General features: G+C 39.9%; 1 protein-coding gene across 1 annotated transcript in view; it reads left to right on the top strand.

The window, feature by feature from the left end:
- Positions 1 to 20274, top strand: part of WDFY4 (WDFY family member 4) — a 147524-nt gene that overhangs the window by 45013 nt on the left and 82237 nt on the right. Inside the window, exons 21-38 of the mRNA XM_062579707.1 lie at positions 1943 to 2094; positions 2683 to 2794; positions 2921 to 3111; positions 4789 to 4941; positions 5935 to 6008; positions 6704 to 6865; positions 8673 to 8764; positions 9766 to 9865; positions 10636 to 10841; positions 11475 to 11644; positions 12197 to 12322; positions 12802 to 12963; positions 13080 to 13277; positions 15030 to 15147; positions 15667 to 15824; positions 16261 to 16499; positions 18565 to 18674; positions 19606 to 19797. Of these exons, the coding sequence (XP_062435691.1) occupies positions 1943 to 2094; positions 2683 to 2794; positions 2921 to 3111; positions 4789 to 4941; positions 5935 to 6008; positions 6704 to 6865; positions 8673 to 8764; positions 9766 to 9865; positions 10636 to 10841; positions 11475 to 11644; positions 12197 to 12322; positions 12802 to 12963; positions 13080 to 13277; positions 15030 to 15147; positions 15667 to 15824; positions 16261 to 16499; positions 18565 to 18674; positions 19606 to 19797 (2715 nt within the window). The remainder of the gene's footprint in view (positions 1 to 1942; positions 2095 to 2682; positions 2795 to 2920; positions 3112 to 4788; positions 4942 to 5934; positions 6009 to 6703; positions 6866 to 8672; positions 8765 to 9765; positions 9866 to 10635; positions 10842 to 11474; positions 11645 to 12196; positions 12323 to 12801; positions 12964 to 13079; positions 13278 to 15029; positions 15148 to 15666; positions 15825 to 16260; positions 16500 to 18564; positions 18675 to 19605; positions 19798 to 20274) is intronic.

Below are 20274 nucleotides of genomic sequence, written 5' to 3'. Positions count from 1 at the left end.
TTATAATCTGCTATTAATATTCCAGCGGTTCCTAGAGATCTCCCTAAAACACTGGAACCCTGTTCTGCTGGGTCATGTACAAGTTTGTACTAAGAGGCCGTGAGGATCTTGCAACACACTGTAAATAGAGCAGAAAAAGAAGGGGAGGAAGCAAGGAGTAGTTGTGCCCTGATTTTTAGAGCTAAAGACTAAAGAAGCAAGACTGCGTTTTTGGGGAGGTCCAATAAGGCAGATTCTGTTGGCCAGACATTAAGGAAGAAGCTTTCTAACTGAGGCATTCTGCATTTATGGTGCTACAGAAAAGCATGACAGAAGAGAAGGCAACATCTTTAATTGCAAATGCTGTAGAGTGGGAGAACAGAAGTAGGGGAGTAAATTGTATTCTGTATAATGAAGAGGATTTTAAATGAAAGTATACTGATAGCTTCAATTATGAAACAGGCAGAGAAAACATTTTAGTTATTAATTACTGTTTGTTCAACAAGTAGTGCATTCACCTCTGTGCTGGAGCTTGGGTAAAGTGAGATGGTTATCTCCCTTTTGAAAAGAGCAGAATATAATCCCATTTTTGGTATTGGTGCAGCCTAAAGCAGAGTGAGAGGACTGGCTTCCTTCAGAATGCTCTCTATTTGGAAAAAATATCTGTAAGACATCAGGGTTTTTTCAAAAGAGAAATTATATCAAAATATAATTCCAAAATGAAAATAATAATTTTGAAGTGTTGAGTCTTCATAAAGTCTGGGGTACTTGTTCTCCTCTGTACACTGGGCTCCCCAGCTGGACTTTAATACTTACCATGGATTGTGGCTCTTGTACTCCAGTGATGCACTGATACGGGGAAGTCATAGGACACTTTAAAAAACATGACCTGATCACTGTGAAAACACTTCAAATTCAAAATATATCTTAACAGGCAAAAGTCCAGTCTGCCTTCTCCTCCCTCTCTGTCTCAGGTATTAGCTTTTTGTTGGTTTGTTTTTTGAGGATTTTTTTAAAACCTAACATCTCCCTATTCCATCAAAATATTCAGAGAAACATTTGACTTTAAAAAAAAAATCATAATCCCCCAAATATTGTGGTTTATTCTATAGAATAGAATTATGGCTTTGTTGTGGAGAGCAGTTTGGATGGTTTCAGCACTATCTTGCCCCTTCTCACCAGCAGCTCATTACTTCGTGCTCAAAAGCAGCAGCTGCGTAGAGCCTTAGCAGTGTCCTGCTGGAAGGAAAATAGTTGACATAATCTCGGGGAATGTACTTCTCATAAATGCAGAAAATGTGCTAACCCTATTTACATTTAAGAGCTATGACACTAACATTAGTAAAACAGTTTCATAAATCAACAGTTTTCCCAGTCTATGAAATTGTCAAAAATGAGATTGAAGAAAGGTACATGCTGCTTTCCTTTATTTACCTTGCAGTGCAAGCAGGAATAAAAAGTTACTTAAAGAAAGGCATATGAAAATGTCATACAATCACCAAACTGCTCAACCTAGTACTTCCTAAAAGCTTCCCGTAAATTGTGAGTTGGCAGCTCTGAACTTCAGCTTTTCTATTCTTTTTCCTTCACATGAGGAAAGCACTCAGTAACTTCGAAGGTCTCTGAAATGTTTTCTCTATCTAGACTGTTTGTTTATATTTTGTGGATAGAGAAAGGTTTATTCTGGACTTTCCTGAGCTTCATGAGATATTGGGAGGGGCTGTTGGATCTGTACTGAGTAGTCATCAAAGGAGAAAAGCGCAGCATATCTCTTACTGGTGCGTATGCTGGCTAGCTGCTATGGACTGAGTTGCAAAGGATGAAGCCTTTTTCTGATTCTAAGTCAAAATCAATCTCCCTTTTAAACTTTTGTTTGTTCCAGTAATTTTTCAGCTGCTCTTCTCCCATTTCACATGATGACTATGCAAATTTCCTTGGGGATTTATAGTCTCTCTTGTTTTAGGTGAGGACCGGTGCAGTGAGCATAATTCTGTACTGCTGGTGGGAGAAGAGAGAATTTCTTTTGGAATCAATGCCACATGCTCATCTTTCACTACAGTTCAAGATGTAAAGAGCACCTACAATGAAGTGGATGGTCGGCAGATTGCCAAAGAGGTCATATGCTCCCCTCATTCATCTTTAACACATTTCTTGTTGTTTTGTTTTGTTTCCATGAGCAAAGTTTGTGACTTTGTCTTAGCTTCTTACCTCCAGTGATTTTACAGCTTCTCCAATTTAACTACATTGTAAATACCATTTTGTTGTAGTCTGTGACGAGGAATGGATTGGACATTGTGAACACAGTGTTAAGAGTCTTTATTGAAACAGCAACAGAAGCTATAGTTTTCAGGTTTAAGAATGCTTCATTTCAGTCAATTATTCCTTACAATTCTTTATTACTACACAATACACCTTTCACATGCTATTCTAGCCTTCCTGCCAATACCAGGCCTACTCTTGATATGTCAAAAGTGGTGAAGTTCCGGAATACTCCAAATGGGTGAATGTTTGTCCCAACAATCAATTCTGAGGGGAAAACATTCCCCTCCACCACCTCTGGTGGAGCAAAAGTATGCTCTGTCAAAGTCTAAAAGTAATAAAATAATCTCAAAAAAAAAAAAAAAATAGTGTCTTTACCTACTACTTTTCATCTTCCCAATACTTCCATGGCTTTTTCTAGGATGTCTTTTTTATCTGCTTTAGATGGGGATCAGTTCTCGGGACAGTTCAACTCCAGTTTTCCTGGCTAAGAATATTGCTGGACACCTCTCAGGTTTCTTGCGGACTATAGGAGCAGTTGCTGTGGGCCAGTATGGTAAATGAGCTCTACTTTTTTTTTTCTTGTTTTTCTTTTTTTGAGGGGTAAGAATTGAGTCTATCTCTGTCCTAATAATGGATTTAGTCTGTGCAACTTCCTGGTTGAGTAACTGTAATTTCCTAGGAGTAAGAGTGTTCCAGTCCTCACCAGCAGCTACTAGCTTGAACTTTATTGGAGGTCCTGCCATTCTCCTGGGTCTCATTGCTATGGCGCGTGATGACCACACCATGTATGCAGCTGTCAAAGTCCTGAACTCCATCCTGAACAGCAGCCCAATGAGTGAAAAATTAATGAGGCACATAAATGGATATCAGGTAGATAATCTCTTCTTTGTTCAGTCTGGATACAATCTTTCTCTTGGAGAGCTTTATCCCAAAACCCTTTAATGGTAATGATCCAAGGATATCATATCAGCCCTTATGATTGTAATTGTGTAAGCTATGGGATCTTTGGCATGGGTATATGGGACAGAGTACTAAATTCTGTGCTTAAAATCCCTGGGAAGCTTTACAGCAGTATATGTGCAAACAGATAAAGTGAGGACAGGTGCCTTTTAGGCAGATGTGATCCAAAAATGGAAGGTGTCATGCTGCCCATATGAAGAAGGCTGCAGTTGATAATGCTAGTGCACTGGATTTGAGTGACTCATCTTCCACCCTTTACCAATGCACTTCATCCCTCCCACAAGAAAATACCTCTTAGGCAAATGTTTTGCTTCTTCCCCTTGGTTTATCCAGGCTAAGATTCTTCCCTGCACATCATCACCCAGTGTAGAGCTGACTAGGAACTACTATGGCTCAGTCCCCACTGTTGTATATTAGGAATTGTGCTGAGGTAAATAAGTACTGTCTGCGTTTCAAGCTGTATATTGATTAGGTCTACCCTAAATTGATCTTTTAGACCTGAAAGGTGTGCAGACAAAGAGTTTATTTGGCTTAGGGTTTTGAGAGAACTAGGGCAAGTTTTGTAGGTGGTATTGGATGGTTTACGGCTGGAGTGTGAAGTTTCAGTTCAGTTTCACTGACTTTGTTTATGCTGCATAGGCTAAGCAGTGTCTCATGGTACAGAGAAAGACGCTTTAGCAGAGATGGTTTGAAATGACACTGTTGTGTTATAATAAGGGTTTCATAAATGGTTGATTGTAAACTTTCTATTTCCCCAATTTGTAAATTCTTCATAAATTGATCCTGATTCCTGTGAATATATTTATCATACTTAAGTGTTGCTTGCCCAACAGCTTTTTTTTTAGGGGGAATGTCAGGCTTTAGATTGTGTGCAGGCTGTTCCTTTTGGCTCCATGCTTGATGGTGGTGTCTCGATTTGACTGATCATCATGTTCCAGTGGAGTGATTTTGCTCATTCTATGGATGTCTGAACCTAGACAACTAACAAAAACGATTTTAATATTAACATGTTTCTTGATACATATTTCAAATGAATGTCTGCTCTTCCCAACGTATTTAAAATGTAGTGGTTTTCTAAGTGTTTTTTTCACTATATCAAAAATTGATTGAATAATCAAAAATAGACTCAGCTGATGAATTGGAAATTGTCACAAAAATGTGTCCTTTTCATCTGAAGAGGTCAACATTAACTATTATTTTTCTTTAGCCAACACCATTTCAAAGCAACTGAGAATACATGTCCCTAAAGAACAGTGTAGAAAACCTACCATGTTGCTTTACAATTACATTTGTATGTTGTTTTTTGTAAATTCCATTCAGTATAATAGAGTATGTATTTTATTCCCCTTCGATGCCTCAAAATTGTCAAATCCTTTCAAGAATTTGTTCTTTCACTTATCGCGCAAAACTTTATGCTCAAACTGAAATCTTCACTTGTTTCATGGTACTTACGTATGAGGTATGCTGCATGTACGACTATTACTGGCAGGTAAACTGGGCGTCTACCTTGGATTCAATAATAGATGGTGTTCTGTTTTAGTTCATGTAGATTTGTTCTTAGTGTATGCTTACTTAGTCTTTTTTCAGTTGCTGGCATATCTTTTGAAGAGGAAGACACAGCTGTTAAACAACAGGATTTTACAGCTAATGTTCTCCCTGGTGGGCACAGCTGAACTTGGCTTTGAGTCTTCAGTTGTCAAGAACTGTAATGCATTCCAGTATGTTCTCTGCAACTTTGAGGTAAAACTGTAGATACTACTTTGTGGCTTCAGCTGTGTTAAATGTGGTTTTATAGTACGAGGTTTGGTTTGTTTGTAGCACCTCCTGGATCAGGTGCTTGGGGTGAAGCAGTGTGTGACAATGTGCCACACCACGGCTCTCCTGGGGAGGTGGTGGCTCCTGGTACGGCTGGAGCTGCACAGGTGCTGTGCTCTCTGCTGGGCCCTGGTGCAGTTTCTGGGGTGTTCCCACAGAGTTTCCAAGTGCCTGCTCCTCAGAGCTAGTTCCAGGGGTAGCAGCTCCTCATGCTGACAGAAGACTTTCCAGTGTTTGATTGGGGATAGATTGCCTTGGTGAGAAACAGTCTGTGGCTCTGAACTCTTCCTTTTCCCCTTTAACTTTTATATCTGCTTTTCACAGCTGAGAGATCAGGCACTGTCCCGCTCCCCCTTTCCTGTTTCTTCATGCAGATGATATTTATATGACACAAGATGGTTGGAAATTACTGGGTCTGGGTCTGAAATAAAATATCCTTGACTTGTGGGTATTTGAGTTTTCTTCAAATGTGGTCCAGGTTAGCTTTATATATGCTATATGTCAATCTATGCTGACTATATATGTCAGTCTATACCAACTAACTTATATATCAGTCTTTATAGACTTCCATCTTTCCTACAAATATGAATTGTACACTCTGGAAGTGGATATACTTCTTGCCTTCCCTTTCCCTGTCTCCAAAAATGTATCTGCTGTTCTGGTTGTGTTCCTCTTTTTCAAACTGGAGAAACAGTTAATGCAAAACTAAAAACATTTTTGTAGTTTTCTTTACAGTGCACTGTTGTAAGATAATGTAATTCATGTGCATTTACACAAGTTACTTAGTGTTCTGCACAAATGACAGTGACAGTTCATGATTTTACTGTCCCCAAACTACTTGTTACTGTTTTTCTGCCACAGGTTATAGTCTGCTCAACTCAACAAATGGTGAATTCTTTGCTTTCGTTTGTCTTTCAGCTTTGGATGGCAGCACCAGAAAATCTTGATTTTGCTCTTTTTTCACATCTTGTGGAGATCTTGCAGTCCTCCAGGTATATAGCTGGCATCTAAATCAGAAACATGTGGAACAAGCTTATCTGATGGCAAGGCTCTGTGGTGACTTGGGTTACATGGAACCAGTGATGTACAATGAAAGTTAAAATGTGTACTGTGAAGAAAAAAATCTACATCTTTGAAATAAGCATGAAAACTTAAAAATCACTTTTTATAAATGATGATGTGCTTAAAACTAAAATACAACCCAGGAGGATTTTTTAGAACAGTGTACTTTCTTAACCAGTTTTTCTATAGTAAAATATATCTGAAGAGACATAGTAAGGCAGAGCACCTGAGTAGAGCAGTATGATAGATTCCTTCCTTTTGGCACCATAAAGCTCTGTGCAGAGCCCTCTGATGTCTGTTGCTGAGTTTTACAAGAATAGAATTTATTACCATCAACTCACTGCTTAAGAAGTCAATAATGTTTTCTTTGAACTCACTGAAATGCAGCAGTTTCCATCAGAGAGGGCAGATGCTGAATTGGGGTGGGGAACACAAAAAGAAGTCTTCAGATCTCCATCACTGACACATATTCAATTTGTCTGATAGTGTTTGATCAGTTGCCAAGGCGACACCAGAAGCCAAAGGTGCAAAGTGCCAGTGCAACCTGAGAACCTTTGTAGCTGAAACCTTGCAAATTTGGTTCTTTCCAGTAAAAGCTTTTAATAGGCCCTGTGCTTTTATGCAGAGATGGATATCAGAATGCTGAAGTTGCCTACCAGGTGCAAATGGTGGCCAAGCTTGTTTTCCTCTTCAATGATGCTGAAATCAGTAACTCCAGGATCACTGTGGTCTGCACTATTCTTTCCCATCTGTTGCAAGGATACTTTAACACACGGGATGTTCTCAGGTAACCTCCAAGCCTGCAGCATTTTCTCAGTTTGCAGATGAGTTATTTTCCTACCCTTACTGGAGAGAGATCAAGCAGAACTTTCTTCTTATCTTTGATAGGAGGCTAAATCTCTGGTAACTCCAGGGTCCCCACTGACAAGAGACTTTTTCATTCTTGCAACATAGAATTCAATCCACCCTTGTATTTATGTATGAGGATCCCCATGGGTCAGATGATGGACCCTTACAGTGGTGGCACGAGTAGTCCCACTGATATGACTGGAACTACTTGAAGTCTGGACTTGATATTCATGATCAGTAAAGCCTGTCCCTGAAGTATTGTAGCCCCTGAAATATTGCAACCTGGCTCCAGGGAACTGTATGCCTTATCCCATTGCCTTCAGTTTTATCCCAGTAACTATATTTTCTTATTCTTGAATCCCAGTGAGTTAAGATGTGCTAAGTAGGATATTGCAAAGTGGAGAGTTTGAAATCCTTGTTTTTTCTCCACAGAATGTAAACACTACTCCAGCCTAACTACATCAGCTTTTAGCCTGATGTAGACTGAGTGAGGTCTGCACAATGGTTTTTGTAGCCATCTAACTCTAGAAAATGACACTCTGCAGGTGACAAGTTGCTCTTTTCAAAGCTCTGTTTTTGTCCAAAAAAAACGTAGAGAGTTGTGCAATGGAAGCTTTGGTCTCTGTGGTCATCCCTTTACTCTACTGAAGGGTATGGACACATCAAGAAGTTACTGTGGGATAAGCTGACCTGCAAACTTACTGCTTGCCAGCTCCTATGTGGGATTACCTGCATGTATGTTCCTATCCTGGAGTATATCAGTTAGCTGGTTAGTCTATTCTTTTTTTTTTTTATGAAGGTGTAAGTAACTGGATTTATTATATCAAATTTGCCATGTGGGAAGGAGAGTACCTAAGCATCTTTTAGTTTGTTTGTGTGTTTTAAATCTGGTGACTTGTTACTCCATGATAATTTGTTTGGTTGGCCCAAAGATGAGGAAGTTGCAACTTTTTGAATATTTTATTCATTGGTATTTGCCTATTCAGAGCAAACCTTGCGCTTAGTGTTAAGCAGTGCATGTGGATAGTGACAGTCCCTATCTTTCCAGCTCCAGGAGAGCAGAAACTATAGCAGGTTCTCAGTAGCACTGAGATGCTGGGGTTTCTGTTGGTCCCAAACTTTTGACGCCTCTATTGGAAGCTGCAATATTTGGGTCACTCCTGCAGATCAGTGATACTCTGTTCTGCAAGAAATGCTGTTTTTGTGGGCAGGAGGTCATGCAGCTGCAGTAGGTGTGTATGTTATGCTAATCCATGAATTCTTAGAACCAGATAATGTGTTAAAGCAGAATAAAGGTGAAAAGAGATTGCCAGTCCTCCTTTCTGAGTCACTACTGAAGTTCCTCTGCTGTCTCCTATGTGCTTGCAAACCAAGTGCTGATTGCAGTGATGTCCAAATACTGCAAGTTCAGAGTTGCTCCCCCTTTTATAAACAGAGTGCTTAACCCAGTATTGCCGGCCTTGTGGTTCAGTATACATAGACAGACCTTTAAAAAACAGAAGTTAAAATAAATAAAAGTGCTTTTCTATCATAGAACAGGTATTACCTGCACATGTAGATGGGTATCCTTTTTATTTGCTTCCTACTTTATAAATGTTTGCATTCCTATTTCAAGGTTATTTCTGCAGCCATTTGTTTCAAGCAGACATTGTTAATGAGTGCTGACATCTGCATGTAATCTTAAAGTAAATAACTGAATAGCTTTTATTCTACTGACCAAAATTGGTTCCCTCTTTCTCTGGAAGGATTGGGTTGTTCCTTGTTTACACTTTGAAACCCTCTTCTGTGGATGAAAATCTGATTTGCCTGGATGGTGTGGCTGAGATGCCTGATGAAGGTGAGGAGCTACTTTTGGAACATGGGTTCTGATGAGTGGCTAAGTGCCTTTTCTCTTCCCCAGGCCATGGTGAACTCTAAATGCACCATAATGCTGCTGCTTTTAATGGAAAGAAGACTGCTTCAAATGATTTAGTCTGGTGAGGGACAGGCTGCATTGACCTGAAGTTGTGGGGAAAACTTGTATTGCCACAAAGCCCTGACATGAAAGGTAGTAAAGTAATCCAGGTATATCCAGGAAGGCCTGGTTTTATGCAGGATCCCCCTCCTGCTAAGGAAGTTACCATGTTGTCCCCTCTCTGCCTACTAGGCCAGCCGTATTTTGACTGCTTTGTCCAGAGCTTACATAGTTTTGGATTTCATGGACTTCCACTAAGATGAAAGGCCATTAAGTTGAAATGGCGCCACATCCTGGGCTGTCATGAAGAATAAATTTTCACTTGGCATCCTGTGACAGGATTTGATATGAAACATTTCTGTTGTCTAGCTGTAGTGAATAATTATGTGCAAGTCTACCTTTTAAAATATCTACCCATTTATGTCCACTCTGTGTGACATCTTGTAGTCACCTGGCTCTTTCGTTGTCTGTGATCTTTTAGTTGAGATTATCACATCTAAAACATAGTATATTAAGGAGACACTGATAACTAGAGTTCTTATCTATAGAAATCATAGATAGAAAATACATTTCTCATTGCCTGCTTGTATTTTTCTTGCTAGTTAACCTGAGATAGTTCCCTTTGGATTATTCTTCAACATTTAGTCCAAATGAGTTCTAAATATCTATGAAGACAGGATTTTGAAAAATGTAAGCACGGGTAATTTCTGATTTTAGCAGGAATTTCCATATCCAAAATCTAGTGTCTGCATCTTTTTACTCTGCAAAAGACTGATACAAGTATTTCTGTTGGGCTAAACAGAAATAAACAAGGTTGTTCATAAAAGCATTGGAACATGCATTTTGTCTCTTCATTCCTCTTCATTACCTTCTGATATTTGTAGCCTTAAGCCAAACACCTGGAAAGACAATCTGTCTTCGAAACCAGTTACTGAAGATGCTGTTAGATGTAATGCATTCAGACAAACTTCATCTGTCCTCTGAGTAAGTAGAAACAATTTAGGAAGGCATGCATAAGTGTCTGTGTCTTCTAGACTTCCTTTTTACCAGTGTTTAACCAGGGCTAAACACACTGATAATATTTGAATGTCAGCGAAGATATGTAACAGATGATTTGATTTGGAGTTACTTTCTGTCAGTGGTTTATCTGGGATAGCAGTGATCTCCATTTTGAAAAATGATTGATGTTTTCAGAAAAGTCCTCAAAGGAGGAAATCAGAGATAGTACTGTTAATTCTACATTGTAAGGGGAGAAGAAATAATAATAATCTTGAAACTCAGTTCAATCTAATGTGGGCTTACTTAAGTCCCAGTATATTAATCATGTACATTTAGTTATTCTATAGTCTTATCCTGTGTAATTGAAAGGCAGAGGTCATATTGATGACTGCCTTAACTGTGCATTTCCACTTGTTAAAATATATTGGACTTCTAAATTTAAACCAAAATCCTAAATTTCCAATCTATAATGTAGTTTGTCAGTAACTACTAATACGTAGTCTCAGAAGGAACTTAATTCCTGTCAGTGAGCTTTTGGCCTAGCAGTAGTACAAGGTTGGACTTTGGGAATAGACTGGCCTGAACAGTGTGCATGAATATATAAATCTCCATAATTCTATGTTGTGATAAAACTTTAACTGGGATTTTTCCACAGTGACTTGAGCTCCTAAATCACTTAGCGATAATTCTAAATAAAAATGCTTGTCTTTTACTGTATTTCCTTTCATATGCTTTTACTTCCCTTTTTATCCCAGGGTGCAAGAAGAAACATTCTTGGCACTGGGGTCGGACTGGTTTCTGCTATTTACACAGAGCTACCTGCACTCTACCACGGTTGTACTAGGAATCAAGCTGCTTTTGTACTTCCTCCACAATCGTTCACTGCTGAAAAAATTCAAGGAGGGGATAGTGGCTGGGCGCTGGCTGGAAAACAGCTCTACAGGGTTGGATATTCTAATGGGTATGTGTTGGTGTAATGTTCCCAAAACACTGTCTTGCAGGGGAAGTGTTATAAAAAATGGCACTGACATTGTAAAAGGTCTTGATACAACTCCTACCATCTCTCCTAGGAGAATTCCTACTGATCTCAGTAGACAAAGAATCCATATTGTTTTCTAAGGCAAGTTTGCTGCAGTACTTCAGCTTTTCTGTGCTGTAGTTGACATTTCAGATTGGCAGTCATAGGGAGATGGCCTTAAAATTTTGCAGAAAATCAGGGTTGCCCACATATCTGAGGTGTTCAGATGTCAGCTTTTGCCTTGAACTTTGTTTCTTTAAGGTTTGTTCAGTGTCATTTTTGCTGATTAGACCTGTGGGTATGGGAGAGGGAAGAAGGAATTGAGGGGGAATTTCTTGTAAATGATAATGGGGAAAATAGTTATCTAGTAGTTTGAAGAGGAACCATGAAAACCACTGAGATTGCAGCCTAACATTTTACATTTGTTTGATGAACGCACAGAGCACTGGTATGCAGTAGGCTGGAACTCACGAAAATGGGGATCAGAGTAGGCCAGTAATCCTCTGATATGGCACTCATTCACAGAGACTTCAGAATTTTTCCTCTTTCTTCTTTTTTTTCCCTTTTCCTTTAAAGATAATTTAAAACCTCAGACTCCAGTGCCTGATAACAGCTCCTTCTTGATTTTTGGATTTTCTGTGTTGCAAACGTGTCTGACTGATCATGTCCACATCCCTGAGATCTACTTACTGGTGGCAGGGCTCTTTCTGGCAACTCCACAGTGTGAACCACCTGCAACAGCCAAGGTAAGGCCTTGCAAAATTAGTGGACAAACAAGAAACTTCCATTGCTTTACTCCTTTGATAGATTGCTCAGGCAAGTTAAGCCTGATTCTTTTTTTTTTTTTTTTTTTTTTTTTTTTTTTTTTGACAGTTAAAATTAGTCATCCACACTTTAAAGATTAAGTTAGCTTTGTCTTAAGGAAATCTGCATTCTGAACAAACATGTTTACATAAGGATTAAATGACATTTAGCTAATGTACTAATGCACTTTAGAAGGTAGTTCAGATTAGCTTTCTTCTCTTTACGTAGTCAAGGCTCATTAAAATCTCAGAATTAGTGAATTTGGGTACTTTCTCCAGTGTCCTTAGAAGCTATGAGGCTCTTTTCCCCAGTAGTGCCAAAGATAACTCTCTAAAGAGGACCATCCATTAGGGCTATCCTGGGAAAATGCAAGAAATAGGGAAGAGCTGGTGGAGGTAAAGATGATATATTTTTTTGCTGATGTGGAGAGAACAGGAGTTGTTCTTGATGTTTTATAATTCAAGTCTCTTGAAATATAACTCTTCTTCTTCTAGAGAGATCTTGACTCTATGTTGCAATGGGTCTTGCAGCACCACCTTACAGAGAATGTCCTCAAAATCGGGTTGTGTGCAGAGGCAGCTACTTTACTGCTGGAAATGGTTAAGGTCACTGTGGACAAGGTAAACATTTTGTAGTGGGGCAGTGTAATGTGAACTGCAAACTTTACCGAGAAAGTTGGATGTCTGCAGCAATCTTTGTGTAAGTGGAATCTTTCTTTCCTGTCACAAGTCTCTGCTAAGGAGAGCAATGGGCAGGGAAGAGAAAGCATCAGTACAGCTATTGGCATGGTTATGGTGCAGAGAAGGGAATGCTATTGGGTTCATGTTCAAGAGCTCTGAACACAGAGGTGGGTCTTTCCCACAATGTGACCCATTTTACCAATTTTTGGTGGTGAAGGTATTTCACATTTGTAACTGAACTTGTAGAATTCTGACTCAGTATATCCTAAGTCTGCAAGGTAGGAGTTAGCTGCCCTGGCTATTCTGTGGCCATGCCATGTTTGCTGAGATGCTTAGGAATACCTAGAGGGAAGCAAAAATATGCTCATCTGAGAGAGAAGAATGCTGCCTTGACTAGATGCATGTGTGTGTGTGTTCAGCCTACAGCAGATGCAGAAGCTTCCTGGGAAATTGCCTATCCAAGGAATGTTGTCCAGTTTCTGGACTCGATCTATCACAGTTATACTCAGGACCCTGTGTGGCGCTGTCCAGACTTCTTGAAAACTTTGGCTATGGTTGCCTTCCACTCTGGAGCACCCAAGGTACGTGCGTGTGAGTCAGCACGAGCCCTTTAACTTGGTTATGCATAGCTAGGAGGAAATATCAATGCACAGGGGAGTACAGATTAAAATGCATTGCTGTCTGTCCACATCTACAGGGAAGCTCTGAAAGTCTGTTGTCTCCTGATGGTCCATCCATTGCTGAAGGAAAGGGCTGTGTTGATCCTTCATCTCTCCCACTCCTACCACACCCTGCCAAGAAACAAGTGTGGGATTTCATGCGAGTCCTCCTGACGGACAGTCTGCTCAACATCCCAGTGAACAAACAAGGGCATCCACTTGAGCTACTTATTGAGGTCTCTCATATAATAGTTAAGCCTTACTGCTTTACTTTGCACTGGGGGTGGAAGGACAGGAGACATCTTACTACTGACCTATTGAAAAAAGGATTAGAAATGGCTATGTGGTATTTTCAGTTAGCATTTTCAGCAATTCTTATTCTCTAAAGTATCATTCTCAGTCTATCTGTGGGAGCTTGTATGAGAATGAAGAAGATGTAAAAGCTAAGGCCAGATCACATCTCTTAGAGAGCATGCATTACTTCCCACCAGATCTGGATGGCACACTTAGTGGAAGGAAATTCCTACCTTGTCGCAAGGAAGAGACTCCTTTTCCCTTTTCTGCATTCATGTGAACTAAGACATAATGCTACCCCTAGAAAACAACAATAGCATTTTCCAAGCAACATTTAACATTGAAGTAAGGCATGAAAAATATTCCCTTTTCTCTAGTAATGTCTGCATGTCTCTAGAGCAGCCCTTGAATTCTGTTCAGAACAAAAGATTTAGCACTGGAACAGGTTGCCCAGAGAGGTTGTGGAATCTCCTTCTCTGGAGATCTTCAAGGCCTGCCTGGATGCAACCCTGTCTAACATGCCCTAGGTGACCCTGCTGAGCAGGGAGATTGGACTAGATGATCTCCAGAGGTCCCTTCCAACCTTACTGGTTCTATGATTCTATGATTTCACATAGAGCATTCCCATTCCTGTGTACTGATTAATACAACAGATTGATCTGGATTATGGATTACAGAAAGCACTTGAAAGGTTCAATCAGCACAATGTAAAGACAGGGAGAATGAAAAATTTAGGCTCCAGGTCCCAATTCTCAGTAGTCCAGGTGTTCCAGACGAGAGTTCTGATCCAGACTGTTTAGTAAGACAGATTGCAACAAACAAAAAGCTTGACTGCAAGTATTATTTTAGGAGTTAAATCATTTGGCAGAGTGGCATTTCCTAAAGACTCATACATCTTACAGAGTGGCAGTTCTCTAAAGGCATCATAGTAAGTTCCCAAGGCTTAATTGTGATAGAGTTTAAAACAGAGCATGGCTCTTCTGACTGCCTGCTAAAAGGAGCTGAAATTCTCTGAGGGAAAATTTTCTTGGTTACTGCCTAGGAACCTAGGTTCTGCCCTGTGCGAAACTTCACTTGTGTTCGGCGTACAGAAGGGAACTGTGCTGTCTCTCAGCTATGAAGTGTAGAGACAAGTAGGATTTCCTGTGTGATAAGCTTGGCTATGAGGTTCTGCTGTCATCTGCTGCCTAGTAACTGTCCATGCATGCACTTTTACTGAATTCTTCATGGGAGGTGCCTTGTTGCATTTCCACAGAGGGGTACACCAAATCCCCACATTTATGTGTGTCGGTAGATTAGCTGCAACAGACAACTACATAGCTTGCAGTAGCTGTTTTATACATCCACACCAAGGGGTAAAGTGTGGCAGAAAGGTGAAGTTGCCCTTGTTCTCTCTGTGTTTTTGGGTTTCCCTTTACACTTCCTAAATCAATGCCAAGGCTTTTAGAGGAAATGAGCATTCTGAACTCTCCTGAACTGTATTGAGTGTCTCCTGGAATCCTTACTCCGTTGGCCAAGATGTTGACTGATTCTGAATCTTTGGCTGATTGAAAAAAAAAAAAAAAAAAAAAAAAAAAAAAAAAGGTCCAGTGAAATCAAATGACTTTGTATGAATGAAGGCTGAAAGTGACTTTCACAGCTGGATTTCCTGATTGTTTTCCTGCTATGCTAATGTCTTCATGGTAACTATACAGGCTTCTCCAGATGATGCCACCAATGAGCAGAAAAGACATTTTCAAACAAAAGTCTTGCTGTCTGCTATGGATGTCTTCCATGTTACAAGCCAAAGTGAAGGGAAAACAAGACCAAGAGGTGAGAATGAGTTCATTAGCTAGATGTTGTTTGGCATGTAGCTGTAATTGACAGGAAGAGTAACACTCAGCTCAGCAGACCAGACAGTCCATTCACTCCTGCTATAGACCTAAACTAGTACTAGTTGCCTAAACTACTGTCGTGTTGCCATGTTTCCAGAGAGCCGCCTCCTTTTCCCACACCCTCACCTTCTCCTATGGGGAACAGATTCTAGAGATTAAAGAGGAGGTGAATAAGAGGAAAGAAACCAAGGTTTACCCTTGAGTGCTTCTGGAAACAACCCTGGTAGCAGTTACTGCCGTTCTCTTTAGTCATTAGTTGGACCAGTCTTTCATGATAGTATGTAGTAGTGGGTTGGTTCTGCATATTCTGCTAGTCTGCTAGACTTACAGTATTCTTAAACACTTCCCACCTCTGTGACAGTATTACTTCGGACTGGAAACCTCAGATCTCACATGGCCGTGTTATTTGGTATCTCAGCTTGTTGTGGGATAGTCACCCCTCTTGTATTCTCTCCAGGGAGCAGTGATTCTCATGGCACTTCTGAATCAACTGCATCTGTGTCTGTAGCGAATGTTGCTTATTTTGCTCAGAAACTGATTGAGAAGCTGAACAGCAGAATGTTTGCTGCTGACCCCAAGCAAATCCTTCTCTTCATCGCCAAACAGATTGTAGTGGTAAGTCATAAATGATTTTTTTTCCCAGCTGTTATCAACATGCTTTAGTATGTCCTGTTTCACGGAGTTTGTGATACCAGAATTCTCTAGAAAAGGGCTGCAGTACATTTGATGATTGTGATTATCCTGTTTTCTTACATGAACATGTAATGGCCCTAACTGACAATAAAAGCTAGATGGTGCAGCTTGAAGAAGGGATAATTAGTACTTTTCCACTGTCTACTGGTGAGGTACATGTTACCAGATGGGGAAAAATTAATCTCTTTTACAATACCAGAGATTTCAATAGAACTACAGGAAGATTGTATTTATACCCAGCAGGTAGTTCAGGGGAATTTTGCCAAAATAAGTTTGCAGCAGCTTAAATGAAGCGAGAGGAATAGATCCTTGAGGAGAATGTTCTTTGAGCAAGCCAAGTACTCTGCTGTTTTCACAGGTCTTAGAAGGCAGCTTTTCTCAAAAGGAAACTTTCCTCAGTACCCTATACAGCTGTCTAAACCGAGCGATCCTATATTGCCTGTCCAGACCACAACAGTCACTGCCTGAACAGTTTAACATCCTGAACACTCTGAATGTCCTGCAGGAGCAGTGGGATGTTATCTTTGCAACTTACAACTCAAATAATAATTTCGTCGTCTGCCTCATGCACTGCCTTTGCCAGCTGAACTCGGGCAGGTATAAAAGTTGGTCTTGGTATAACATTTGCTTGTCTCTGGTTGCTGTTGTCTATGTCATTAGGTGCGAAGGGGGAGATTTCACGTGATTTTTCACACAAGTTGGGCAGTTTCAGTTTTGGAAAACATTAGAAGAAGATTGAGCTGGATTCAGCCAGACTAAGACCTCAGATGTACCATATCCTAAAAAGCCTTTGGTCCATCGGGCTTGGTGCTCTGGGGTTTGCGAGCGTCATTCTGCAGCCTTCTGCATGGGACAACCTTCTTTCCTGATCTGTGGCTGTCTGTTAAAATGACTGAATGAAACCATTTGGGGAAAGAGGGTTGTTTTCCTCATACTTTTCTCTCTCTCTTTTCTTTCTTTCTTTTTTTTTTTTTTTTTTTTTTTTATGAAGAACAATGACAAATACTTTGCCATTTTTTCATTTAATTTGGAGAGGAGGAGGGTTACTAATGTGTTCAGTATTCTGGAAGCAAGGAGTTGGTTTTCAGTAAGGATGGGGAAAAGATGAACAGTTGTTCAGTCAGAAGTATATTTTCTACTTGAAACACTACTAAGAAGAAAAATTCCTACACCTCTGTTGCTCTGATAGAGGTTAGTATCTGTGTTTGTGGGTATAATAAGCAAAGGACAGTAGATAGTAATAATATAACAATTTCTTTTTTTCTTAAAGAGTGAGTAAATCCCCTGTTTCATATCAGGGGCATCCAGGGAAGCTTGCATGTTTTTCTGAGCAAAGCCTTTAAATTTGCACATAGGTTTAATTGCTACTCTTTATTAACCAAAATATCTGTATGTGTCCATTCTGTGTCTACCAATTTTCAGATCATAAGCAGCTTAGTTATTTTAAGGTAGTAACTGCAGTTGAAAAACTTGAGTCCTCTTCGAGGGAGTTGGCCAACGAGTCCTTTATTAAACTGAGGGCCTGGAAACCTGCTTCACTAGAATCACTCCTCAGGCACACAGGTGGCCGCTCTCTGAGGCATGTGCTGTGGGCTGACTTAGTAAGCTGGTGGTTCTGCTCCAGTAGCCACCCTTGCATGGGTATATTTAACATATAAAAAACTGCACGTGGATTTTTTGACTTTTACTGTTTCTGATACTTAGATATGAGCTGCAAAATCGTGGTCCCATTGATGCTGGGAGTTTGGCTGTTGATCTGGATAGGGCTAAAACATCCATGCTGTGTCTTGGCTATTCTTATAGATGATGTGTCAGAGGGATGCTTGCTAATGTAAGCTAGGGAGTCATTTTGGACAGTTCAGTTTTTTCAAAAGAAGGAAATATCAACCTGTGCTTTATTCACTGTAGCAATGCTTGCTGCTTCAATAGAAAATTTCTGTGCTGCTTAGAGGTTGAGGAATGCTTCCAGTGTGCTCTGCCTAAATTGAATCCAGTGATACAATGTCACATGTGAAATAAGCCACACTTCCTGAGGTCTTTTCTAGCTCTGTGATTGTTCTTATTCCAGTCAGATAATAATTTCCAGACAAAAATTACTGAGATGGATAAAAATTGCTGGTAGGCAGCAACAGTATAAACATCCAAAAAACAAACAAACAAACAAACAAACAAAAAAACCCAAAGAAGTGTTGGTGTTATCCAAAAGTTAAACACAGAAAATCCAGGAAATCAGAATTACTGTATTTTAAAGAAAACCCCAAAGTAAAAAAAGGCAGTTTTGCTTATCCAAGAGACTTTGCTTTCTCCTGTAGTGGTGCCTAACAAACGTCATACTTTAAGAATAGCTGTAGTGGTCTGAACAAAGATCCAACAGAGAGCAGTGTGAAGGGGAAACATAAGTTTATGGGGAAGTGAAAGGGTAAGGCATATAGAACACAAGCAGAGTGATCTATAGGATCATGAGAAATGATCCTTGATTTTGAAAAACAGACTGGCACTGATTTAGTTACTTGCTTCCTGTAAATCCTGCAGTATCATGTGACTGCTGTAAGCATTGTAGCTTGGGCATATTGACCTGCTAAATAAATCAAGTGAGAGTGGAGCTTTTTCACTGTCTTTGTTGCTCTGTTTTCCTCATATACCCTCCTTTTCTTTGTCACAGCTATCCAGAAGGTTTTGGGGTTGATGTGAAACCCAAACTTGCTTTGTATCACCAAATTTTCCTTGCTCCCAGTGAAGAGGAGAAGGGCAGCCTGCCTACTCCAGATGATGGTAATCTATGGCAGTTGGTATCTTTGGCTTACAGAGCAGGAAAATGCCTGGCCTAAACATCCACCAGAGCAGCTGTGCAAGTGCTGCTTAACAGAGTGAGAAAAGTTGTGCTGAAAATGATTTGCCTTATACTGCATATTTTTATCTAAAATTCAGACTCCGTCTTCTCAGAAGATTTCAGTTCAGAGATCTCTTTTTCCCTCATGGTGGCCATTGTCAATGCCCAGCTCTGCTACTTTTGGCTCAATTTCTTTTTTCGGAGACCCAATACTGAGCTTGAAGTCCATATCATGCACAGGAAGAAATATTTGGCAGTTCTAGGAGAAGATAGTGAGTTGGAGTGAAGAATTTTTGGGTTGGATTCAGTGTGTGGACTGTCAGTTAAACCATATTGCATAGGGATGCTCAATTTTTGTATCCTGAGTTGGTGCTAATGCAACCAAATTGATATGATTTACAGAGAGAGTCAGCAAAACAGCTGAGCACTTGTAGAACAATTCATTGCTATTCCAAACTGTTTGAGTTGTCTACCTTCCTCCCACTGTTTGTAATGACATTTGACAGTATAAAATAATGTCCTCTATGTGCTTTAGCAGTTTATGTAAGATATTAAAGATCATCAGATTTCTGATAGGGTTTTTCAAGGCAGAACCAGGTAAAATCATCTGTCACTCCTACTCATTTTAATCAGGGAGTTGAAATACAGCAAAAGAAATGTCTTATTGCTTCCTATATTAGATGAAATAGACTGGCTTAGAACCTATGCAGCTAATAAAGCGGAGTAACTCCACCAATCCTAGCAATTATTCTAGATCAGTGCTGTTCCAAATGAGATTTTCTGTTCCAAATGAGATGTTTTTGCTTTGTCTGCTGCTTGACTTCTTGCACAAAAACAATGATTCTTCATTTGCTGTTTCCTTTTTTTTTGTAGTTCATCAAGAGATTCTGAGAACAGTAGAAATCATCTGGAAGCAGCTCATTACTCAGAGGCGGCAGGCTCTGGAGGACACTTACAAGATGGATGTCTCTGTAAAAGGAGGCGACAAAGAGAGGGAAATGAAGATAACTGAGATCACCCCTCTATGGGAAGAAATGATGACAAAAGCTTGGCAACACTTCATAGGTCTCTGTTCTTTCATGGAGCACTTACTGAAGTGAACAAAGGCATTGCAGAATAATGGAAGGCTCTTGATTCTTGGTTGTGCTCTTAATCTGCATGTCACTTCTAGACAAAACAGATCATCATTCTCTATTCCGGTATTGTGATTAGAGAGATGTTTTCTGTGTCATGCCTCAGCCCTTCTTTAATCTTCTGGTGATGATTTAAAACTAATACTTTACTACAAGGCAGAAAAATCTCCTCAGACAGTCATATCCCATGGGAGAATTTGACTAGAGGGAGGATATTTAAATGAAGAAGGACATGGCAATGTGTGTAGCACTTCAGGGATCCAGGGCTGCTGTGGATGTCTTGACACTGGTCTATAGCAGACCTCGATTAGGTTTTTACATAAAGACTTGAAAAGTACATGTTAATTCAATGACCCTCTTATAAATAGGACAGACTAGCTGAAGTGTGGCTCTGTCATTTTGTTGCAGC

Source organism: Rhea pennata, chromosome 7 (genome assembly GCF_028389875.1).
Source record: "Rhea pennata isolate bPtePen1 chromosome 7, bPtePen1.pri, whole genome shotgun sequence".
NCBI classification, from domain to species: Eukaryota; Metazoa; Chordata; class Aves; order Rheiformes; family Rheidae; genus Rhea; species Rhea pennata.
This window is presented reverse-complemented; position numbering and strand designations above follow the sequence as displayed.